This window comes from Rhincodon typus, chromosome 9 (assembly GCF_021869965.1).
Source record: "Rhincodon typus isolate 14 chromosome 9, sRhiTyp1.1, whole genome shotgun sequence".
Classification (NCBI taxonomy): domain Eukaryota; kingdom Metazoa; phylum Chordata; class Chondrichthyes; order Orectolobiformes; family Rhincodontidae; genus Rhincodon; species Rhincodon typus.
In genome coordinates this window covers 86,529,640-86,556,195 of record NC_063340.1, presented here as the reverse complement: position 1 = coordinate 86,556,195, position 26,556 = coordinate 86,529,640, and the positions used below count along the sequence as shown (strand labels likewise).

The following is a 26,556-nucleotide window of genomic DNA, read 5'->3' as shown; positions in this document are numbered from 1 at the left end:
GAACCCCTGCTGCTCCTGTGTAGTTTGCGCAATATGTGGCCATCTTTCAAAAGCACTTTTTGCGAAATGTTTTGGCCCGTGACCCTACAGAAAATGTAAAAATAAAACAAAGGACTGCAGATGCTGGAAATCTAAAACAAAAACAGAAATTGCTAGAGAAACTCAGCAGGTCTGGCAGCATTTGTGGACATAGAGACAGAGTTAATGTTTCAAGTTCACTGACTCTTCTTTGGAGTGTACAGTTCTGATGTAGGGTCACCGGATCCAAAACATTAACTCTGCTTTCTCTCCACAAGTGCTGCCAGACCTGTCGAATTTCTCCAGCAATTTCTGTTTTTGTTTCTGTTTAAATACAAGCTCTTTCTTGCAAATTCCTGACGACCCTAGCAACAGAAAAATACACACGATGGGTTACTGTCTCCATTCTGGACTTCGCTCACCGGCCACCACATATTGCGCAAACTACACAGGAGCAGCAGGGGTTCCAACCCATACACCTGTCCTCTTTGAAGGAGCTCAGGATGTCTTTTTTATTCATTCAAGCGATCTGGGTACCACTGGCTAAGCCAGCATTTACTGCCTATCCTTAATTCCCCAGAGGGCAGTTAAGAGTCAACCACATTGCTGTGGGTCTGGAGTCACATGTAGGTCAGACCAGGTAAGGATGGCAGTTTCTTTCCCTGAAGGACATTAGTGAGCCAGATGGCTTTTTCTCAATAGATTCATGGTCATCATTAGACTCTTAATTCTAGCTTGTTATTGAATTCAAATTCTACCATCTGCATTGACAGCATGGGTTTTCTCCCACAGTCCAAAGATGTGCAGGTTAGGTGGATTGGCCATGCTAAATTGCCTGTAGTGTTCAGGGATGTGTAGATTAGGTGGGTTATAGGGGGATCGGTCTGGGTGGGATGCTCTGAGGGTCATTGAGGACTTGTTGGGCCGAAGGGCCTGTTTCCACACTGTAGGCATTCTATGATTCAAACTCAGGTCCCCAGAACAATATCTGAATCTTTGGATGAACAGTCCATTAGGCCTTGCCCCGTCCCTTTATGAATTGTATTGTATTGTGCCACCATAGTTTTACCAGAGCATAGGGGTGCTCTCTCATTCGAGAGTGTCGACTGGTGGTGATTTAACCTGAGGGGCACCATACCTCATGCAAGGAGAGGGGTTGTGAAGGAGAGTCCTTCATGGTAACCTCAGCCAGTAATAGGAATTGAACTCACATTGCGGACATCAAACTGTTTCGCAAGCCAACCATCTGGCCAGCTGAGTTAAGCCGACCTCCGGAGGGGTTATGCATTAGTTGGACTGGCCATCACATCCTCAAAAATCCCAGGCAAGGAAGTCGGCAGTAGGGTGGGTGAATCTCTATCACCACATCGAGTTAGAGCACCACTACTACTGAGACACAAGCAGTGACCATCACATCAATACCACTGCGGCATCTAGAAAGCTACCAGCACCCATCACCTGAGTGACTGTCAACCCTTAGCAACATCATCAGTGCCACTGAGTTCTTTAGCATTTCTTCAGCATGAAATTATGTTTAACTGGAAACAAACAACTCATTTAAAGGGACAATTTATTTTGGAATCTGGAAAAATAACATCTTAAAAAAAAAACAATTTTGCTTATGATAAGATGAAGTGATGAGATAGGACAATGGGGATTTTTCTGTTGTTTAACCATTTTAAGTCTCTGCATCACGAAAGCTTCGTCAAGTGTTTTATTTTGTATTCTGAGAACAGTGTCCCTTTAAATCTGTGTTTGCATTCCTTTAGGTCTGAGTCATCAACTCCCTCCAGCCCACCGCTCCATTACTATGGCATCCACCTATACCTCACAACCTTCACTGTTTGAGGAATTGCTGGCATCATTTTGGGAAGGTGTGGAGGAATGAGGGTCTGTGTAATGACAACACAGTCGATATACTCAACATTGACTGGCATCAACCTTTTCTTTGAGTCATCAGATGCAAACAGAAATCTGTCACCAAACAGTTACCAACCCAACCCATATAGAAGTATGGATGTGAGGAGCATTTGTTCATCCAATATGGAGTGCCCAAAGGGACCCCAAATTTTACCCAGAGAATGTAAGATCAGCTTGGCAGCTGGTAAGGCAATGGCAGCCTGGGTTACTGCGGGGTTTCACCAAGTAAAAGCTTATTGTTTAGCAACAGATAGTATTAGGTTGCATCTCGCTGTTTGTCTGACTGGGACCACACTTCTCATTATAGATTTCTGGCTGCCTGGAAAGCAGCAAGAAGCATCTCAGCCCTTCCAACGTGGGATCCGCGAATAAGCAGGACATCGAGTCAATCATCAGGAGAGGCATCCAGACTGGTGAGTGGGCCCCAGTGGGCAAAATCAATGCCAGCCTTTTACTGTCAGCAATATCGACTTAGGAGCCAAGTCAACCCTTTAAGTATCCTGACTTCTCAATCTCCCTATTTCCAAGCAAAATGATTAATAATTAGCCTGAGGCATTATCTCAGTCATGTAGCATCCATTTCTTGTTCTAATCCTCAAACCAATACTCTTGAGTAGACTTGTAGCTCGGGTTGTGGATGCTGTGGTTGGTTCCCTCACTGAGCTGGTTCATTAGTTTGCAGACGTTTCATTACCCTGCTGGATAACATCAACAGTGCAGCCTCTGATAGAGCATCAGAACAAGACCCTCTAAGCTAGAGGGCCATGGGTTCAATTCCAACCTCATAGTGTCAGAGAGGTCTACAGCACAAGAAAAGACCCTTCGACCCATCGAGCCTGTGACCAGTCAAGAACAGCCACTTCATTATTCTGTAACGTCAGACACTTAAATACAAAATCTAGGCTAACATTTCAGTTCAACACTATGGAAGATGGCAATGTTCAGATGAGACATTAATATTATTGGCCAGGCAGAAATCAGATTAATGTATAAGATCTCATGATGTTAGTTCAAATAGCAGTGAAAGAGTTAGTCTTTATGTCCTGGCCATTGTTTGACATTTAAATCACACCACTGTAAAGATTACCTGGTCATCAACAGAATGTTTATGAGGGTTTGCAAATAGGTGCCTACATTCCATATATTGCAGTAGTGACTACATTTATGGGCTATAAAGCACTTCACTGTGGTGGTGACACGGTGCTATATAAATGCAAGCTCTTTCACGTGACTGGAATGCTGATGAGACACTGACACCTGAATCAGCTACATAGCCAATCTCTCCTCATTGTGCATATGTATCTATTTACAATTACCATATTAAAAATTCCTGGGACTTACTCAGTGCTGCAGCTTCTGTTGTTCCTGGCGATGTGATTTCCGTGAATGGAGGGGTTGTGCCTTTGTAATGCAAGCAAATGTAAAATATTGAATGCACAGCTTCCAAAAACAAAACTATGCACCCTTCCTACTAATCCTCAAACCAATACTCTTGAGTAGGTTTGTAGCTCGGGTTGTCGTTTCTGAGGTTGGTTCGCTCGCTGAGCTGCTTCGTTAGTTTGCAGACGTTTCATTACCCTGCTGGGTAACATCATCAGTGCAGCCTCCGATGAAGCGTTGTTTTATTTTTCTGCTTGTTATTTAAACTCTGGGGTCCTTTGGAGTTGATGACCTCATTTCTGGTTTTTCTTTGCAATGGTGTGTATATAGGGTCTAACTCTATGTGTTTATTGATGGCCTTCTTGGTAGAGAACCAGGCCTCTAGGAATTCCTGTGCTTGTCTCTGTTTGGCTTGCCCTAGAATCCTGACATTGTCCCAATCAAACTGGTGGTCTTCCTTGCCTGTATTTTTGGAGATGAGTTCATGAACACCAACTAGCAACAAAAAACATAATAAAAAAAGACATGATCGATACTCGTCTCCATACGTACAAACAAGGAGGACCACCAGTTTGATTGGGACCATATCAAGATCCTAGGACAAGCCAAACAGAGACAGGCATGGGAATTTCTAGAGGCCTCGTTCTCCACCAAGAAGGCCATCAATAAACACATAGAATTAGACCCTATATACACACCACTGCAAAGAAAAAACAGAAGTGAGGTCATCAACTCCAACGGACCCCAGAGTTTAAATAACAAGCAGGAAAACACAACAACGCTTCATCGGAGGCTGCACTGATGATGTTACCCAGGTAATGAAACGACTGCAAACTAATGAAGCAGCTCAGTGAGCGAGCCAATCACAGCATCCTCAAACCCATTGAGCCATGAAGTAAAGAAATGTTACTGGACAACAGCTTGGCTGTGATTGCTGTGCATGGTTCCCTGGTGAATCTAGTATTTATTCAATAGCAAAAACACTTCCAGTGTCAGTAATGTGGTTATCGACTTGTGCTGTCTGATGGTGTATGGTTGCTAAGTCTGTGAAACTGTCCAGTTTTAACCTCTGAACTTTGACCCATAGTCTTGTGCGCTACCCATGCATTATGGAGATAAAGTGGCATGAAGTGATGACATAGTTCCTGGAGCAATATCTCAATCAAGTGATGTGTAAAAGCACATGCAACACCCTGTTGGGCGAAAGCAAAAGAAAAATGGGAATGACTGGCTCTGATGTGAAATAGTTCTTGCAAATCCCTTTCTTTAAAGAGTCTTGAGATGCTTAGGGAGACATCTTAACATTTTAAACAGCCTCCAAAGACTGTGACCTCAAAGTTCTCAGGTGTAGCATCTCTGTGACATTGACCTTGACAGGCATGTGCTCTCTCTCCCTACAGGGGGAGACAATGTCTCACTCCAACCCAGATGTGGAAACTTTGGACTTTGGATTCCATGAAGGAGTATCCACCTGGGGGTCTTTTTAAACAGACTTGTGGAGCTGCCTGTGTATCTGGGATTCTCCCAACTCACCGACTTGCAGAAAGAATGCTTCCCTCACTCTGCCAGCGAATACTCAACCAAGTAAGGAGTCACCCATTGAAGACAGAGATGAGGAATGTTTTCCTCTCATAATCCCCTGCAGAGGGCTGTTGAGCCTGGGCCATTGAGGATAATCAAGGCAAAGGTTGGCAGATTTTTAATCAATAAGGGGGTCAAGGATTATGAGGATAAGGCAGGAAAGTGGAGTTGAGGATTATCAGATCAGCCACGATCTCATTGAATGGCAGAACAGAGTTGATGGACTGAATGGCCTACTTCTACTCCCGTGTCCTGTAGTCTTGTTGTCTTAAGCAATCATTAATTCTGAGCACGTTAAGGAGATACAGAACTCTGTGGTTTGATGTGCTCTTTTGTTCCACAAAGGTCCGTTAGAATTATGCACTCATATTGAGAGGCCACTCAGCCTCTCATACCTGTGTTGGAACAATAAAGCTGCATATCACTTATCCATTTCAGGGGATTGAAACTGCACCCCCTCAACTCTGACGAGGAAGGTTTTCCTCTCTGTAATCCTCTGCAAACTCAACCATACACAGAAACAATTCCATCATAACACACTCCATGTCACATATTACAATACGGGGCAGCACAGTGGCTCAGTGGTTAGCACTGCTGCTTCACAGTGCGAGGGACCTAGGTTCGATCCCACCCTCGGGTGACTGTCTGTGTGGAGTTTGCACGTTCTCCCTGTGTCTGTGTGGGTTTGCTCTGGGTGCTCCAGTTTCCTCCCACAGTCCAAAGATGTGTAGGGTAGGTGGATTGGCCATGTTAAATTGCCCATAATGCCCAGGGATGCTTAGGTTAGGTGGGTCAGACATGGGAAATGCAGGGGTAGGGGAATGGGTTTGGATGGGATGCTCTTCGGAGGGGCAGTGTCAACTTGTTGGGCCAAATGGCCTGTTTGCACACTGTAGGGATTCTATGAATATAGAGTCATAATGACTTGGATGAAGGCCATTCACTCCATTGAGACAATACCAGAGTAATGGCTGTATTACAACATGCTATAATTACATATTGTAAATTTATATGTATTATTGTAACATATCATAGTATACCAAACTATATTGCATCATATATTGCAAATAATATTTCAGAATATACAGTGGAAGCCCATTATAAAGCAGATATTGGGATCCAAAAAGTGAAACCATATTATAGTTGGACTGCATTAGCAACAAAGCTCCTATTTTGAACTAGAAAAATGAAGATTGAAATAAAGATTGACCGTTCCTGGGAGAGGATCATGAAACCTCCAAACTTTAAACAAATTTGTAATGCATTGATTCATAACAGATTCCATTGTATCAATGTACAGTTGGGTTTGACATATTCTTTGTGCAAAATACTATTTGAAGTTTGGTAAGCATCAAATATTTTTTATTTGACACCTGCACAGGTTTTCTCCTGACATTTTCTGTCATAAATAACTGTGCACATTTACAAAGGGAGCTATCTATGTAGGCATGTCACACTGTTGTTTAACTGTTCTCCTGATAGACAAACTGCGACACCAGCAGTGGTGGGAGGGTATAATTACACCGCGACATCCTTACCTCAGCTTTTCCCATTATAACTGTGCACAGAGTAATAGATAACTGGAGATATCTCAAAATAATAGGAATGAATAAAACAAGGTTTGCTTACCAGAAGTGGAGGGCTCAGGGCTGTTAGTGCCGTGCATGTTAGTGATAGCAGTGCTGAAATGGGATGATGTTGTCACTGGTAACAAGATAAGGAAGAAACATGCAGGTGACTGCAGGTTAGTTCAGATGGAATAAAGGAGTTAGTCATTGCACACCGTGACTGAACAGAGCTCATATGCTACCGATCGTCAAAAAGAACAACAACTCCCTTGCCCATAAACTTTGCTATTTCAGACAGACTGGGGATTTTGCCATTGTGAGCGACTCAGATCAATGTCCCCTCTGAGTTTGGATGGTTGTGCTGTTCTTGGACACGTAATCTAAACTGACACTTTAGTGCAGTAGTCGGGCATGCTGGACTGCCAGAGGTGCGAACCATTAAATGCAACATTGAAATAAGACAGAATCTGACACCTGTGACAGATTTGTAAAAATCCACGCTGCACTATTTGACAAATTGCTTCTTGAAGGATGTTAAAGCAACCCAGTTTGCTTCTGGGACGAGCCCACGGTGTATGAGATCAGTTGACACCTATCATCAGGATTTGAAGTTTAGCACTTGGGTCATTGGTTCGATGCAGTAGTATTCACCATTGGACTACACTGCCCTACGGAGGTGAACAGTGGCACATTTGGACTCGAACCCAAATCCAGCTGTCGGCTCTTCCACCCAGCTTTACTCTTTACCAATCTCACAGGCTCCACAAGAAGTCATGTTCTTCTGGGAAGGAAACTTGCCATCTTTACCTGGTTTGATCCCAATATGACTCCAATCTTACACCGAGGCATCTCACTCTTGGCTGTCCTCCAAAATGGCCACTCAGTTGGATCAAAATGCTCAAGAGGACAACCAGCCCCTCGCTTTTCAATGGCAAACTAGGGGTGGGCAATAAATGCCAGCCTTACCAAGAATAGAACTTGTCAGTGTGAGCAAGATCCCTTTGTTTGTTTATTTCTGATTCTAAGCAAATGTATCACATAAGAAGGACAGCTTACAGTGCAGGGGTAAGTGTAACTGCCTCTGAGCCAGTGCCAGAGGCTCTGGGATCCTAACACACATCAGGATGAACCAGCAAGGTATGTTCGTAACCTGGCTAAACAGGCTGTTTATCAACCTGTAAACCCTTCCAATGCACACCGATCCTTGAAAGTGGCGTCGCAGGTAGATAGGATAGTGAAGAAGGCTTTTGGTACGCTTAGCTTTATTGGTCAATGCATTGAGTATAGGAGTTGGGGGGTCATGTTGCGACTGTACAGGACATTGGTTAGGCCACTTTTGGAGTATTGCGCTCAATTCTGGTCTCCCAGCTATAGGAAAGATGTTGTGAAACTTGAAAAGGTTCAGAAAAGATTTACAAGGATATTGCCAGGGTTGGAGGGTTTGAGCTATAGGGAGAGTGAAGTTGCATAGGATCCAGGGTGTACTAGCTAAATGGATAGAGAGCTGGCTGGGCAACAGGAGACAGAGAGTTGTAGTGGAAGGGAGTTTCTCAAAATGGAGAACTGAGACCAGTGGTGTTCCACAGGGATCTGTGTTGGGACCACTGTTGTTTGTGATATACGTAAGTGATCTGGAAGAAGGTATAGATGGTCTGATTAGCAAGTTTGCAGATGACACTGATATTGGTGGAGTAGCAGATAGTGAAGGGGACTGTCGGAGAATGCAGCAGAATACAGATAGATTGGAGAGTTGGGTGGAGAAATAGCAGATGGAATTCAATCCAGGCAAATGCGAGGTGATGCATTTTGGAAGATCCAATTCAAGGATGAACTATACTGTAAATGGAAAAGCCCTGGGGAAAATTGATGCACAGAGAGATCTGGGTGTTCAGGTCCATTGTACCCTGCAGGTGGCAACACAGGTCGATAGAATGGTCAAGAAGGCATATGGCTTGCTTTCATTCATCGGACGGGGTATTGAGTACAAGAGTTGGCAGGTCATGTTACAGTTGTATAGGACTTTGGTTCGACCACATTTGGAATACTGCTTACAGTTCTGGTCTCCACATTACCAAAAGGATGTGGATGCTTTGGACAGGGTGCAGAGGAGGTTCACCAGGATGTTGCCTGGTATGGAGGGCACTAGCTATGAAGAGAGGTTGACTAGATTAGGATTATTTACATTAGAAAGATGGAGGTTGAGGGGGGACCTGATTGAGGTCTACAAAATCATGAGAGATATAGACAGGGTGGATAGCAAGAAGCTTTTTCCCAAAGTTGGGGACTCAGTTACTAGGGGTCACGATTTCAAGGTGAGAGGGGAAAAGTTTAAGGGAGATATGCGTGGAAAGTTCTTTACGCAGAGGGTGGTGGGTGCCTGGAACGTGTTGCCAGCGGAGGTGGTAGAGGCGGGCACGATAGTGTCATTTAAGACGTATCTAGACAGATACATGAATGGGCAGGGAGCAGAGGGATACAGATCCTTGGAAAATAGGCGACAGGTTTAGATAGACGATCTGGATCGGCGCAGGCTTGGAGGGCCGAAGAGCCTGTTCCTGTGCTGTAATTTTCTTTGTTCTTTGTTCTTTGAGAGGCTGAATAGGCTGGGGTATTTTCCCTGGAGCATCGGAGGCTGAGGAATGACCTTATACAGGTTTATAAAATCATGAGGGGCATGGATAGGGTGAATAGCCAATGTCTTTTCCCCAGGGTAGGGGAGTCCAAAATTAGAGGATATAGGTTTAAGGTGAGAGAGGAAGGATTTAAAAGGGACCTAAGGGACAACATTTTCATGCAGTGTATGGTGCTTGTATGGAATAAGCTACCAGAAGAAGTGGTGAAAGCTGGCACAATTACAACATTTAATTAGCATCTGGATGGGTATATAAATAGGAAGGGTTTAGAGGGATGTGGGCCAAATACTGGCAAATGGGACTAGATTAACTTAGGACATCTGTTCGACATGGACGAGTTGGACCGAAAGGTCTGTTTCTGTGCTGTACATCTCTATGACTCTATGGTAACAGTGAGAGAGCTTCCTGGTTAACCATATGCTGAAGAGAAAATTGAAGCCTCAACCATCATGTTTTGTCATCCCTGAGCAACAAAATGTCTGTTAAAAAGTAAATGTTACCACAGCAACTTGGACTCCCTGAAAGAACTATTACCTCCTGGTAGTACATCTAAAAAGATGTTGCAGGCCCAATGCAAACTTTCCAATTACTCCTTAGCCCCGTACAACTTCCCCTCCCCAACCATTTCCCCAGTTCCAAAACCCTATGAGGTATCTACCAACCTTGAAATCTTGCCTCTCCATCATCCCCATTTTTCAACCAATCCAATATTCACCTACATGGGTCCTCAAATTCTGACCCTAACCTCCTCTAATCCTCTACTTCACTCTCTTCTTTTAAGACACTTCTTAAAACCTGCCTCTCAAAGCAAGCTCCTGGTCTGTGGCATGAAAACATGACTCGGTATCAAATTTTGTTTGGTAATGTTCCCGCAACAGGCCTTGGGATGTTCTATTACACCACGCGTGAAATGTACGAGTCTTGTTGTTGTACGGATTTTGTTACAAAGCAAAGTTTCTGCCCATGGGCAAGGATTTACACCACGTCACTGAGAACCCCAGTTAAGATTTAAGGTGGTCTAGAGGGGAATCAAAAAGTGAATCACGGGAGCTGAAGGAAAACAGCAGCAAGAGATTTATTGAGATTATATAAGTGTTATAAAGAGATTCATTTCTGTTTCCAGTCAAACACTTTACTTTCCTGTGTGGCTGCCAGTTTAATCCCTGAAAAGGTTTAAAATTGCACGTCAAAAGTGGCAATTGTTCAGAATTACAAGAGGAAGTTGCAAAGGCGAGGAGTGAGATCCAACTACCTTGTTTGGACAAATGCTTCTTTCTCAAACAACTGTGGTCCATGTACAAGGCATTGATAAGACCGCACTTGGAGTACTGCATACAGTTCTGGTCCCATTTCTCAAGGAAGGATGTAATTGCATTGGAGGCAGTTCAAAGAAGATTCACTAGATTAGTTTCAGAGATGAAAGGCTCGGTTTAGGGGGAGAGATTGAGCAGTTTAGGCCAATGCTCTCTGGAGTTTAGAGGAATGAGTGGAGATTTAATTGAAGTATTTAATGTGCCAAAGGGGATTGACAAAGTAGGCGGAGATTGCGTGTTTCTCCTTGCGGGGGCAATCCAGGATGTGAGGTCATCACTTTAGATAAGGGGTGGCAGGTTTAAAACAGAGATTAGGAGTAATTACTTCCCTCAAATGATTGTGAAAGTGTGGAGTTCACTCACCCAGAGTGCAATGGATGCTGGGACATTGAGTAAATTAAAGAGGAAGTAGATTTTTAATCAGTAATAGGTTGAAGGTTTATGGAGAGTGGGCAGGAAAGTGGATTTGAGGCTGAGATGAGATCAGCCATGATGGTGGAGCAGTTTTGAAGAGTTGAATGGCCTACTTCTGCTCCTAGTTCTTATGTTCCAGCTTTCCTGTTACACCTATTTGATGACCAGGATGTCAACTAAACCTCATAGTTGTACTGATTAAGTGGCCGACTGACCTTCTCTGACATGTTGTCTGATTTGAACAGTCGATCATTCGCTCAACAAGAGAGGGCAGTAGCCAGGCTGCCAAACAATTCCCGCACAATGCCTTGACATCAATCAGACAAAAAGGGGAAAACACAGCAACAGCGACAAACAAAAAGAGGGAAGGTTTTTAACTACCTCAGGCCGTGGGCTACTCGCTGGGAAGGCTGTCAAGGAAGAGAGAGAAGACAGGCACTGTTTGTAACAGAGTCACTAAAATCTGGGCAACAATTAACTTGTTGTCACTTTGAGCTGGCTGCTTTTTCTTCCAATTAACCATGTCTCCCTCGCCTACAGTTCGGGCATCGACAAATGTTGTGCCAGTCTCACTTCTTGGTAACAGTTTTATCGCAAGCCTCGATAAAACATATGCATCTTACTGAGAGGTCTGTGTAGAAAGTGTGTGTGCTTATAGTATAAAACCTCAATGAATACAAGAGCCTGCTGAGGCTGTATAAAGGCAAAAAAGGTCCACCCCAGTCCAACACTGGCACCTCCATATCAAGGCTGTATAAGGCTCTGGTCAGACCGCATTCAGAATATTGTGAGCATTTTTCAGTCCCATATCTAAGGAAGGATGTGCTGATGTTGGAGAGGGGTCCATAGAAGGTTTACAAGAATGTTTCTGAGGATGAAGGGCTTATCATATGAGGAGCATTGAGGACTCTGGGTCTGTAATTGATGAAGTTTAGAAGGACGAGGGGGGAATCTGATTGAAACTTACAGAATACTGAGAGGCCTAGATAGAGTGAACATGGAGAAGATGTCTCCATTGGTAGGAGATGCTAGGATGAGAGGCCTCAGTTTGAAGGGACATCCTTTTAGAGCTGAGCTGAGGAGTATCTTTTTTCAGCCAGAGGGTAGGGAATCTATGGAACTCGTTGCTGCAGAGGCCAAGTCATTGAGCGTATTTAAGACAGAGATAGGTAGTTCCTTGATTAGTAAGGGGATCAAAGTTTATGGGGAGAAGGATGGGGTTGAGAAACATATGAGCCATGGTCAGACGATGGAATAAACTCAAAGAGCTGAATAGCCTAATTCTGCTCCTATATTTTAGAGTCTTGTGGTGAGACCATATCTGGCATACTGGTCCCCTTAGAGGTTGCCCAAATTAATTCTCGGGCTGGTGGGATTGTCTTAAGAAGGAAGTTTGAGGAAACTGGGTCTGTCTTCCCTGGAGTTTCAATGAGGGGTGACCTTATTGAAAGTAAGACTTTTACAGGGCATGGCAGGGTGGATGTAGATGAGGTGTTTCCCCTGCCTAGGAGGTTTAGAACCAGGACACATCATACCTAGATCGAGGCCAGACCCATTAACACTGGAAGAAACACAAAGAATGTTGGAGAAACTAAGACCGAGATGAAAGACAATTCCTTCGTTCAGAAGGTGGTGAATCTTTGGAATTCTTTATCCCCAGAGGGCTGTGGAAGCTCAATCATTGAGCAGGTTCAAGACAGACTGCGTGCAATTCTGGTCTCCCTGCTATAGGAAAGATGTTGTGAAACTTAAAAGGGTTCAGAAAAGATTGACAAGGATGGCACCGGGATTGGAGAGTTTGAGCTACAGGGAGAGGCTGAATAGGCTGGGGCTATTTTCCCTGGAGCGTCGGAGGCTGAGGGGTGACCTAATAGAGGTTTATAAAATCATGAGGGGCATGGATAGGGTGAATAGCCAAGGTCTTTTCCCCATGGTGGTGAAGTTGAAAACAAGAGAGCACAAGTTTAAGGTGAGAGGGGAAAGATTAAAAGGGACCTAAGGGGCAACATTTTCACACATTGAGTCATGTGTGTATGGAATGAGCTGCCAGAGGAGGTGGTGGAGTAGGTACAATTACACATTTAAAAGAATGGGTACATGAATAGGAAGGATTTAGAGGGACTTGGGCCAAATGCTGGCAAATGGGACTAGATTAATTTAGGATATCTGGTCAGCATGGATGAGTTGGACCGAAGGGTCTGTTTCCGTGCTGTACATCTCTATGTCAGAAATCAATAAGTTTCTGGAGACTAATGACATTAAGAGATAGGGAGATAGGGTAGGAAAGTAAAAATTGCAGAAATGATCAATCATTGTATAGAATGTTAGGCAGCCTTGATGGGCAGAATGGCCTACTCCTGGTCCTATATGTATCAAACCACTTGTTTTGCCTCAGACTAACACTCACTGTTCATGACAGTGCAGGAATCCTGAGTGAAGGAGATTTAGCTCCAACTCAATTCCTCAATCTTAACCCATTTCTGCATGAGAACCTAGGACACATGCAGGTTCATCACTTACATGCATACCAAGCTGAATTTGTTTTTTTGTTAGGTGACCACCCCAAATTGCTTTTCAGTTGACCGTTTATACATAATATATGTTTATTTTTAATTAAGCCGCCAAATGAGGCCATTACAGGCAAGACCAACATTTATTTAAGAACACATTGTGTTGAACTTGACCAAGGGAGAGGCTAGGTCTCAGTTGGAGGATTGTGTCCAGTTTTGGACATCAGACATTAGGAAGGATCTGCACTCGAGAGTGCAGTAGAGGTTTATAAGAATGGTTTCAGGGATGAAGAACATCAGTTATGGAGATAGATTGGAGAGGAGAAGGCCTGGAGGAGATTCGACAGAAATTTTTTAAATCACGAGAGTAAATAGGGAGAAACTGTTCTCACTCATGAAAGGATTGTGACTGAGAGGACATAGATTTAAGACAATCTGTAAATGAAGCAAAAATGCCTCTCCAAGAACTGTAAGGAAATAAAATTCACACAGCAAGTGTTTGGGTTCAGAATGCGCAGCCTGACAGTGTGGTGGAGGAAGGCTCAATCAAGGTATTCAAAAGGAAATCAGATGGTTATTTGAAAACAAAGAGTGCGCAGGGTTTAGGGAAGAAGGCAGGAGAATAGTTTCAGGCAGAACGCTCATTCAGTGTGCCAGCAGAGATGTAATGGCGTGAATGGCCTCCTTCTGTATTGTAGTAATTCCATCATTCTACCGACAATCCCTAATTGCTGTGTGATGTAAGGACACTCACAATGCTGTTAGGAAAGGAGTTCCAGGATTGTGACCCAGTGAGAATGAAGAAACGATGATATATTCCAAGTCAGGATGGTGAGTGGCTTGGAGGGAAGCATGAAAGTGGTGGCTTTCCTGCTGCCTTTGGCCTCCAAGGTCCTAGAGGTTTGGAAGGTGCTGTCAGAGGAGACTCGGTGAGTTATTGCAGAGCATGTTGTAGATGGTACACACTGCTGCCACTGCATGTCAGTGTTAAAGAAAGTGAATATTTAAGGTTGTGGATGTCAAGTGGGCTGCTTTGTCCTGGATGGTGTTGACTTTCTTAACTGTTGTTGCAGCAGCACTTATTCCAACAAATAGATTATGAAGAACCAGGGGTCACAATTTTAAACTGAAACAGAAAGTACTGGAGAAACTCCAGCAGGTCTTGCATTATCTGTGGATAGTGAACATTTTGAGCCTAATGATCCCCCATACAAGGTCAGATCTGGGACAGATACATAGAAACATAGAAGATAGGAGCAGGAAGAGGCCATTCGGTCCTTCAATCCTGCTCCATCATTCTTCATCATCATGGCTGATTGCCTAACACAATAGCCTAATCCTGCTTTCTCCCCCTAACCTTTGATCCCATTCATCCCAAGTGCTAAATCCAGCCACCTCTTGAATACATTCAATGTTTTGGCATCAACTACTTCCTGTGGTAATGCATTCCCCAGGCTCACCACTCCTTGGGTGATGAAATGTCTCCTCATCTCCATCCTAAATCGTCTACCCCGAATCCTCATACAGTGACCCCTGGTTCTGGACACACCCACCATCGGGAACATCCTCCCTGCATCTACCCTGCCCAGTCCTGTTGGAATTTTATAAGTCTTTATGAGATCCCCCTCATTCGTCTGAACTCCAGCAAAAACAATCCCAACCTAGTCAATCTCTCCTCATACGTCAGACCGGCCATCCCCGGAATCAGCCTGGTAAACCTTCGCTGCACTCCCTTGAGAGCAAGAGCGTCCTTCTTCAGAAAAGGAGACCAAAACTGCACACAATATTCCAGGTGTGGTCTCACCAAGGCCCTGTATAACTGCAACACACATCCCTGCTCCTGTACTCGAAACCTCTCACTATGAAGGCGTTAGGAGCTGCTTCTTTACTGAGGAATTGTGGACACTCTAGAACAAGCTGAGGGTTTGTGAGGTTTATATTGGTTTCCCAAAAGTCTTCCAGTAACAGCTGTGTGGTTTTGGCTTGAACAGAGATCGCCTGGCATAAAAGACAGGCACTGCAGAGAATGATCAAGTCCTATGTGATCCCCTGGACCAGTATTGATCACTTAAAGAGAGTCAGAGAGGAATTCTTATCCTTCAAATGACTTTTATCTGTAGAATTTTATCTCGTAGAATACAGCGTGATACATCATTATGACAGGAAGAGGTATCTCCGGGGTGATCATTCCTGAGAATTGAATCATATGAAACTGATTTTAACACTCTGGTGAATTTTGATGGGTGTGTTTGAGATCAGACTAATCTCTGAGCTGACTGAACTCAGGAGGGCCCCTGTGAGATAATGGTACCGTCCCTACTTCTAGGCCAGGAAATTCTGGATTCAAGGCCACTTTCTCTCAAGGTGTGTCTTGAGATGTCCAAACAAGTTGATTCAAAATAATGGACATTCTTAACTAAACTCTGGTAAAAGCGAAAATTGAAAGAATTGTGGATGGTGTAAAATCAGAAATGGAAACAGAAATTGCTGGAAAAACTCAACAGGTCTGGCAGCATCTTTGGAGAGAAATCAGAGTAATGTTTCAGATCAAATGACCTTTCCTCAGAACTCTTAGGAGTTAGGATTTAATAAAAGCATGTATTCAGGTAGGTTACACTTACCTTATCAATTTACTTGCTAACTAGATTTGATCAAATTGAGAATATAAATCGTTGAATTTTAGCGTTAAGCTCCAAAAGAACATTTTTCTTCCTCAGATACCCTGAAAATTCAAGATGGTGCTCTCAAAGAGTTGACACAGGCAAGATGGCCTCCCTCTTTGAAGTAACAACCTGTGGAATTTTTTTGTTTGACAAATTTTCCTTTGCAAAGCTAGTCCGGATTGTTCTCCCAAGATTTTCCGGTCGCGGATAGTCCTCATAAAGAGCCGATCGTGTTAAATGAAAGGCTGCTTATACTTGTTTTCTCCAGAGAAAGGATTGGAATTTCTGGAATCTCCCAACACCCTGCTTATGTGTAAACTTAAACACAGTAACAAAAATATACTATAAATAGAAGGTGGAAGAAATGCGAACATCGAGTAAATTAAAAGAACTGAATTAAAAATGTTTCAAGAGTCTAGTTTCGAAAGCGTGTGGACTGAAAGACTTTTCCAAGAGCTTATGATCCTCTCTCTCTCTCTCTCTTTCTTATTCCCCCTCCCTTCCTCCTGGGAATCCTGGTCTCAAATATCCAAACTGTCCCAAAACCAGGAAATTGCTTGAATCATAGAACTGGCACTTCAAACACCAAACTCTGCTCAGTTCCTCCTCTTCTCTGTGTTTGGGCAGTCCTGCTGGAAGCAGGTCAAATGATTCTTGATTGAGTTCATGATTTACCCCGAGTTTCCTGACTGAGATCTGACATTACTTTGAGTCAGAGCTGCTGGACAACATCCAGATTTGGGGCTTCCACCAACACTTTTCTTATTGGTCAGTGAGACCCAGCTATCCTTGGATAAACTTAGTTAACTTAAACAAGAGTGGGGCCCAGCTGAAAATCTATCCATTAAAAACAAATGGAAATGTTAATAAAAGCAGTACAGACCGTGCTAGCTATTCTGTCCCACTCCAACAACGCTGCCCTTAGCCCTACCTTGACATCCAGAACCTGGGGTCGAACAGTAGGTGGGTTTGATGGTCATTTGGGTAGGTGATGCAGTAGCTGTGAAGGTGAGAGAAATTCAAGTTAGTTAAGAGACCTTTACAAACACATAACAATATTAGACAGAACTCCTGCATCTGTGCACGTATATGCGTGCGTGTGTGTGCATATGTGCGCATGTGTGTGTATATATATGCATGTGTGTGTGTATGTGTGCATGTGTGTATATCTGCATGTGTGCATGTGTGTACATGTGCATGTGTGTGTGTATGTGTGCGTATATATGCACATGCATGTATGTGCACATATGTGCATATATGTGCATGCGCATGTGTGCGCGCGTGCATGTGTGTGTGTTTGTGTGTGTGTGTTTGCATTTTTCCATGACTGCATGTTTCTGTGTATGTGTGTTTACATGCATGCTTTTGTTTGTGTGCATTTGTATTATGTGTGTGTGTTTGTGTTTATATGTACGCTTGTGTGTGTGAGTGCGCATGTGTCTATGTGAAAGTGTGTCTATGTGCATGTATGTGTGTGTGTGTGTGTGTGTGTATGTTCATTTAATACTCTGTAATCAACACTTCAGATTAATTTTATATCCACGTGCAGATTTTTCTGTACTTCTCCAGTTCAAACAGTGAGATTATATTGTTGGGCATTAATATGAGAAATTCTCTTGTCCTTGTTTGACAGACAGTGAGACATAACCACTGGCGTGGGTCATTAGATTGCAATCTAGCCAATCATTTCATCACTGTTTGTGGGATCTTGCTGTGTGCAAATTGCCCAATTTGCAACATTGCAAAAGTGAGCCCATTTCAAAAAAAGCACAACATTGGCTCTGAAAGTGTTTATCGATGTCATAAAAAGCACTTTAGAAATCCAAGTGTTTTACTTTTACGAGTTTCTTAATTCAGTGACACTCACCCACCTACAACTGATTGGATTCGTATCAGAAAAAAAACTTAAGTCTTGCTGAGCCACTTCAATGAAACTTTCAAAAGGTCACAGACTGAAAGTGAAATAATTCTACAAGATCCTGGCTCAGAGCCAACTTACAGAATGGAAGTAATTGTACTTGGGGACAAACGTTACTGTTTATCAATCAATTGTCAGATCTGGGAGTGCAACTCACACTTGGAAGAGGAAAGGAATCTTCAATGTTGTCTTGAAAAGGCAGAGATGAGCTGCCTTCTTGAACTGCGGCAATCCATGTGCTGTTTGGGAGGGGGCTTCAAGGTTTTTGACTGAGTGACTGTGACAGTATGATAATATAGTTTCAATTGGCTCGGAGAGACACTTACAGTGGGTGGTATTCCTGTGCATTTGCAGTTCTTGTCCTTCTAGATGGTAGTGGTCGTGGATTTGAAAGGTGCTGTTGAAGGATCTATGAGTTGCTGTAATGCATCGTGGAGATGGTACACACTGCTGCCACTGTGTGTTTGTAGTTGGGGAAAGGAACATTGAAGGTACTTATCTGGTACTGATCAAGTGGGCTTCTTTGTCCTGGATGATGTTGAGCTTCTCAAGTGCCATTGGAGCTACACCCATCCAGGCAAGTGGCGAGTATTCCATCACAGTCCTAACTTGTGCCTTGTAGATGGTGGATGGGCTTTGGGCAGTCAGGAGATGAGTTACTCGCTGCAGGATTCCTAGCCACTGACCTGTTCTTGTGGCCAATGTATTTATATGGCTCATCCGGTTGAGTCTCTGGTCAATAGTAATGCCCATTTTGGTGATAGTGGAGGATTCAGTGATAGTAATGTTTTTGATTGACAGGGGGTAATGCTAAGATTGGCTCTTGTCAGAGATGGTCATTGCCTGATATTTGTGAGGAGTAAATGTTATTTGCAGTAGTTAATAACTTGTATTGTTCTCTGGCCTCTAATTTATTGGTTACACTTGAATAGCTCTCCAGGGATTGAAACTCCATTAACGAGTGGCACAAGAAACAAGGCACCAAACATGCATTAGCACTACATTTGAATTGGCTTAGACGAATCTAAAGAATAATCTCAAATTTGATCTGAACAAACTTTGGGAAGTGTCAATGTGCCACAAACCCATGTGTAAATAAACAAACTGAGTATGAACAATCTATAAATTGGAACTATGACTCAGAACAGGCAGAACAATGCTCCTTCTGAGAAGTAGGCATGAGTCAGTGAACAACACTCCCAATTCTGGATCAGAAGGTCCAGGCTTGAGATTGAAACCCTTCAGAACAAACATCTAGGGTAACACTCCATTGCAATACGCAGCGAGTGCTTCACTGTTAGAGGTGCCACCTTTCGGATACGACACTGGACCAATACCCTGCCTACTCTCTCCGGCAAAGGTACAAGATCCTATAGTTACAAATCTGAACAAGCGTAGGGCAATTATCCTCACCATTCAAGCAATTGAGATCCTTCCATCAACATCACTAATTCACAGTCTTTATTGATGAAGAATAAAAGGTTAACTCTAAATAGCGAAAACATTATCTTGGTGTTAAGGGGCATTGTTCTTTATGGGAGTTGGCTATGCATGAACTGGGTGCCACATTCACTACTCTACTATTGTATATCATTAGCTGTAAAATATAATGGCACCATAATTCTCTGAAAGATGTTATCGAAATGCAAATTCTTTCTTTCTTTCTGAGAAAAGCAAATATTTCATTGATGATTTATGAAATATTTGCATAGGATTATGTAGGATACATTAAACAGGAACAGGCCATTCAGCCCAACCATTCTTTATGCTCCTCTCGAACTTTCTCCCATTTTTCATCTTCTAGGTCTGCCAGCCTAACCCTTTATTGCCTCCCCCTCATTTATGTGTCTAGTTTTACCTTAAATGCATCTATATCCTTCACTTCAATCACTCCCTGTGGTAACAGGTTCCACATTCTTATCACTCTTTGGATAAGGGCATTTGTTCTGAAATCCCGAAAGGATTTCTTGGTGACTGCTATATACCACAGGTGGTCTCCAGCTGTACTTTTCATCACAAGAGGAAGCGTTCTTTCTGTTTCCAGTCTCTGTGTTGAGGTGAACTGGTTGGGTCTAACAGGTGTTTTACTCTGGGCCTAACACATTCTGCTGATGGGGGATCAATGCAAGGTCAGGGGCCTCTGAGAGCCAAGATTACAAGTCACCTATCAAATAGTGGTCTTTGATGATCACTCAGATAATCACTTGATAATGAGTCAGAAAAGGTGAAGAAAAGAAACCTTCATTTCTGGAGGGTGGGGTGGTCTCAGCGACAGGAACCTGTTCTTTCAGGTTAAAGAGCAAAATAAACACGAGTGGGGAATTATTTTCTATTCATTCATGGGATGTGGGTGTTGCTCGCAGGGACAACATGTATAGCCCATCCCTAACTGCCCCTGAGGTGGTGATGGTGAGCTGCCTTTTAGCAACCAGTCCATGTCCTGTGGGTAGACTTTCATTGGTACATGGATGGCTTCAGTATCTGAGGAGTCATGAATGGTGCTGAACATTGTGCAATCATTGGCAAACATCGCCACTTCTGACCTAATGATGGCGGGGAGATCAGTGATGAAGCAGCTGAAGATGGTTGGGCCTAAGACACTACCCTGAGGAACTCCTGCAGAGGTGTCCCAGGACTGAGATGACTGACGTCCAACAACCACGACCATCTTCCTATGTGTCAGGTATAACTCCAACCAGCGGACAGTTCTTCCCCTGATTCCTGATGACTCCAGTTTTGCTGAGGGTTCTTGATGCCACATTCAATCGAATGCTGTCTCAATGTCAATAGGAAAAAGGCGGGGGTTGAGAAACGTATCAGCCATGCTTGAATGTTGGAGCAGACTCAATGGACTGAATGGCCTAATTTCTGCTCCTATGTCTAATGACTTATGGTCAAGGGCAGTCACTCTCTCCTCATAGCAATGTGCTTCATGACAATGTTTATATGTTATTAGGGTAACTGATGTTTCCAGTGAGATCGAACAGTGAAAAGTAATGAGTTTACAATTTCACTAATTGACAAAATAATTAGATCAACAATCACACAACACCAGGTCACCTGATGAAGCAGCAGTGCTCCAAAAGCTTGTGATTTCAAATAAATTTGTTGGACTATAACCTGGTGTAGAGTAACTTTTAACCTTGTCCACCCCGGTCCCACACCGGCACCTCCACAACATGACAAAATAATTAGATGTTCTGGGACACATTGACAAAGAGTTTACAAAGTGTGAGCAGAGCAGGACTTCTGTAACACATTTATAATCACTACACTGAGCAATGTCTTCAGGGGCAAATCGCACATTTACAGTGTTTTACTGCATGGATTGAAGGGTGAAACCCCTTTCCCAGGGAAACGACAAAATAGAAACAAGTGGATATAACATTTTCAAAAACAGCCGACTCAAGATAACAAAGTGACTAATGCCATGAGCAATGAAATTGGAGCTGTGAGTGGGATGAGTCACTCACTGAACACCCACAATAGCACATTCTGTACATGCCACAGACATCACAACATTGGCCCTTCCAAGTCACCTCTTTCTTTTCACAAACTTTGACTGATCGTATTTTGTTGCGAACAGCGGAAATTATTCAATGATCCTTCGAGCAATTGTATGGTGTTTTACTTTACCACAATGTTGCTGTCATGCTCTGTCAAGCAGCTGGTGGGACATCGCAATGGACAGGACCCCACACTATCCTTCCACCGGGTACCACTAACCAGGGGCTACATGAAGCAGGCGGGTATTGGTAGAATACATCTGAAATCTGCATTGTGTGTGGGCAGGTGTGTGCAGATATGCACGTTCATATTTGTGTGCGTGTGTGTATGTCTGTGTGTGGACATGTGCACATCTACATGTATGCATGTGTATCCGCGGGCACGAACATGTGTATGTGTACGTATTTATATATGTGCATTAGCATGTGAGACAGACAGACAGAATGAGTCTGTGTGTGAGAGACAGAACACACGGTATGAAGATTGTCGATGTGAGATTGTGTGTTTTTGGGTATCTGCACATCCCCACGTGTGTACGAAAGAGTTTGCAGATTGTGCGAGTGCATAGAATCTCTATGGTGTGGAAACAGGCCATTCGACCCAACAGGTCCACACTGCCCCTCCGAAGAACATCCCACCCAGACCCATTCCCGTAACCCCACAGTTCCCATGTCTAACCCACCAAATCTGCTCGGCCTGCTGTGTTCATCCAGCCCTGCACCTTGTTGTCTCGGATTCTCCAGCATCTGCAGTTCCTACTATCTCCAAATCTAAACATCCCCAGGCATTATGAGCAATTTAGCACGGCCAATCCACCTACCGGGCATATCTTTGGACTGTGGGAGGAAACCGGAGCACCCAGAGAAAACCCACGCAGACACGGGGAGAATGTGCAAACTCCACACAGACAGTCGCCTGAGGTTGGAATCGAACCCGGGTCCCTGGTGCTGTGAGGCAGCAGTGCTAACCACTGAACCACTGTGCCGCCACATGTGAGAGATTGTCCGTGCGAGAGAGAAGGAGATTTTGTTATCATTCAGTGTGTGTATATGAGAGCGCGTGTGCACGTGTAGATTGTGTGTGTGTGTGTGTGTGTGTGTGTGGATGCGTGACAGTGTGAGGGTGGAAGTGTATGTATGTGAGAGGCCATGTATGTGGCAGACCATTTGAACAAATACTTTGGATCCATCTTCACTAAGGAGGACACAAATAACCTTCAGAAAATGCTAGGGGACAGAGGGTCAAGCACGAAGGAGGAGCGGAAGGAAATCTTTATTAGTCAGGAAATAGTATTGGGGAAACTGACGGGATTAAAATCCAATAAGTCTTCAGGGCTTGCTGCTCTGCATCCCACAGTACTCAAGGAAGTGCCCTAGAAATAGCCAACACATTGGTGATCATTTTCCAACATTCTGTAGACTCTGGAAGAGTTCCAATGAACTGGAGGGTAGCTAATGTAACTTCACTCTTTAAAAAAGGAGGGACAGAGAAAATGGGGAATTATAGACCAGTTAGCCTAACATTGATGGTGGGAAAATGCTGGAGTCAATTATTAAGAATGTAATAACTGAGCATTTGGAAAGTGGTGACAGGATCGGTCCTAGTCAGCATGGATTCACTAAAGGGAAATCATGCCTGACAAATCTTCTGGAATTTTTTGAGGATGTGACCAGTAGAGTGGACAAGGATGAATCAGGAGATGTTGTGTATTTGGACTTTCAAAAAGGTTTTGACAAGGTTCCACACAAGCAATTAGTAAGGAAAATTAAAGCTTATGAAGGAGGTAATGTATTGACATGGATAGAGAACTGGTTGGCAGCCAGGAAGCAGAGAGTTGGAATAAGCGAGTCCTTTTCAGAGTGACAGGCGTTGATGCATGAGGTGCTGCAGGGTTCAGGGCTGGGACCCCAGCTGTTCACAACATGTATTCACAATTTGGATGAAGGAATTGAATGCCATATCTGCAAATTTGCAGGTAACACCAAGCTGGGTGGCAGTGTGTGCTCTGAGGAAGATGCTAAGAGGCTGCAGGGTGACTTGGACAGACTGGCTGAGTGGGCAAAAACCTGGCAAATGCAATATAATGTGGATAAATGTGAGGCTTACCCACTTTGGTCCCAAAAACAGGAAGGCAGGTTATTATCTGAATGGTGGCAGTTCAGAAAAAGGGGGGTGCAATGAGACCTGGGTGTCATGGTGGAACAGCGGCTGAAGGTTGGCATGCAGGTACAGCATGCAACATAGACTGGACAGGCTAGATGCTGGAAGAATGTTCCTGATATTGGGGAAGTCCAGAACCAAGGGTCACAGTCTAACAATAAGGGGTAATCCATCCAGGGCTGAGATGAGGAAGAATTTCTTCACTCAGAGAGTTGTGAACCTGTGGAATTCTCTCCCATAGGAAGCTGTTGGGGCCAGTTCATTAGATATATTCAAGAGGGAGCTGGATATGTCCCTTGCAGATAAAGGAGTCAAGGGGTATGGGGAGAGGGCAGGAATGGGATACTGAAATTGCATGATCAGCCATAATCGTATTGTATGAGGTGCAGGCTTGAAGGGCCGAATGGCCTACTCTTGCTCCTATCTTCTATGTTACTATGTTTCTAAGAATGTTAGAGTGCTTGTATTTGTCATCAATATTCTTTACCATCAATATTGTGTTGATGAGCATTGCAGCCAAAGTGCCCTGATATTCACAGAGGGGAAATTAACAAGTGTGAGCGAAGAAGAAATTGAAGGACTGACTGGGGCATTATTGCATGGGAAACATCCAGATAAAGACAGCAGAAGAGATTCAAAAAGACACCTCAAACCCATCAAATAGTTAGCAGCATACTCACCACAGCTCAGGTCACTGTTGGGTTCCAGCACATCAACAGGAATATCCCAAAATGAGTTGTCCCAGTCCACAACATTCCCCTTCTCGTCACAGGTTAGGTCTAGCAGTGCCTGACTGGACATGCTGAAGTTCCAGAGCCGGACGTTGTAGAGCTCACCTCTGTAGGTGTTGCTGGCTGGAGTCACTTTTGGTGCCAGTGAGAGGGTGCCACTTCCTGCAACGACCTTGTTCTGAGATGCTGGGCAGGGGTTGAGCTGGAACTTGTCTTGGGTTTGGGTGATGATATCGCCAGACATGCCATCCCAGGCAAGGCACAGCCCCTGCCAAGTGTCAGTGATCACCTTGTCGGAGAAGTGCTCATCCCAGAGCTCGCCCACGTCACACACCACATCGGAAACTTGCAGGTGAATGTCTTTGCCGTCTTTCTCGAACTTGATCTGCGCCTTGTCACTGCTGTCCATGTACACGAACAACGTCCACTCCTTCTTCACTTTGGCTGCCTTGACCTCCAGGCATACTGTGAACTGCTGCAGCTCTGGGATGGTGACAGAAGGGGAGACTGCAACGGCCTGGCTATGGGAAGCCTTCGAAAACACCAGCATCTGATTCCGCAGTGAGACCGCCACTGAACAGTAACCCAGAGAGAGGAAGGCAAAACAAAAAGGAAAAGTCAGCTGTGAACTTACAGAAAGAGAAAGTCTAAACACACAGACGTGGAAACTCTGTCACTGATGATAATTATTATGGTCCTCCCACATGTGTTCAATGCAGTAACAATCTACAGCTGCAGAAATACTCCAGCTGAATAACTGGCTAAGAACAGGACAAGAGGAGCTAGTGTACAGTAACATCATCACCTCCAGAGTGATGAACTTCAATAAAAAAAAGACCCACTGCTTTCTTTTAAAGACTGTTCAAGATGGTCAGTGAGGCTGGGCACCTGAAGAATTAATAGTGAAAGGCATTAGTGGGACCATATCTTGAGTACTGTATATAAGTTCAGTCTCCTTACTGGAGAAGGGATGTAGCTGTATTGGAGGCAGCTCAGAGAAGGTTCATTACATTCATTCCAGAGATGACAATGTTGTCTTATGAAGAGAGATTGAACAGTTTTGGCCTATCCTGTCTGGAGTTCAGAAGAATGAGTGGAGATCTCATTGAGGTATATAAAATGATTAAAGGGGCCAATCCAGATTTGGAGGTCATAGTTTTAGGATAAGGGGTAACAGATTTAAAACTAAGATGAAGGGAAATTACTTCTCTCAAAGGGTCACGAATCTGTAGAATTCACTCCCCCAGAGTGTGGTGGATGCTGGGACATTGAGTAAATTTAAGGAGGAGATAAACAGATTCTTAATTTGCAATGGACGAAAGGATTACGGAAATCAGAGCAGGAGAGTGGAGTTGAGGCTGAGATCAGATTAGCCACGATTGTATCAAACGGTAGAGCAGGCTCGAGGAGCTGAATGGCCTACTCCCTTTTTCCTAGTTCTTATCTTCTTATGTGATATATGTCCATATCTGGTTGATATGTTACTTGGAGGGGAATCTGGGCGTCGTGGTGTTTCCATGAACCTATTGTATTTATCCGCCTATAAGTTGTGGAGGCCACAGGTTTGGAAGGTGTAACTGAAGAAGACTTGACAAGAAGCTACAGTGCATAGTCTCATCATGGAAAGGGATGGATGTTTAAAAGAGTAGGGGTACTGCCAATCCAGTTGACTGCTTTGTCTTGGGCAATGTCAAGCATTAAAGGTCCAGTATCATCTCAGGCAACATGAGCAGTAGACATGCCCAGTGTGACATACAACTCAACAAAGGAGTTTGGAAATAATTGACTGAGATAATCAAGCTTTGAGGCGACCAGTTTGTTGCCCAATATAATGTAGGCCATACATTGTTATGTTGTATTAGTCTTGATGCCATCAATCTAATTCTTCATTCTTTCATTCATTTACTGAGCAAAAATATAATGAAGCATTGAAAGCACAAAATATTTTTATGATATGTTGGATTTCTCATATGTATGAAACCTCCAGTGGAAACCTGACAATGCATCATTCAAAGGGGAAATCTATTTCATCAGTTTGTTGCTCAGTTTGGGTTAAGGATTGCATCTGATGACAAAGTTATGTGATGTGTTGAAACTGTATTCCATGGAACTAAACTTCCTCACCCAGCCATACCTCGTTGCCGAGAAGGTGATAGTGAGCCTCCTTCTCAAACAGATGCTAGTGCAGTAGTCTAATGAAATTGATTAAACGACCAGACCACCTCAGGAGCCAGTTAATA

At 43.7% G+C, this 26,556-nt stretch overlaps 1 protein-coding gene across 2 annotated transcripts in view; it reads right to left on the bottom strand.

Annotated features, from left to right (window-relative positions):
- Positions 1-26,556, bottom strand: part of adgrg6 (adhesion G protein-coupled receptor G6) — a 123,086-nt gene that overhangs the window by 56,243 nt on the left and 40,287 nt on the right. For both annotated transcript variants that reach the window (XM_048601078.1, XM_048601079.1), the window contains exons 5-8: positions 24,266-24,889; positions 16,932-17,000; positions 6,529-6,603; positions 3,280-3,339 (exon numbers count right to left, since the gene is read on the bottom strand). In XM_048601078.1, the coding sequence (XP_048457035.1) occupies positions 3,280-3,339; positions 6,529-6,603; positions 16,932-17,000; positions 24,266-24,889 (828 nt within the window). The remainder of the gene's footprint in view (positions 1-3,279; positions 3,340-6,528; positions 6,604-16,931; positions 17,001-24,265; positions 24,890-26,556) is intronic.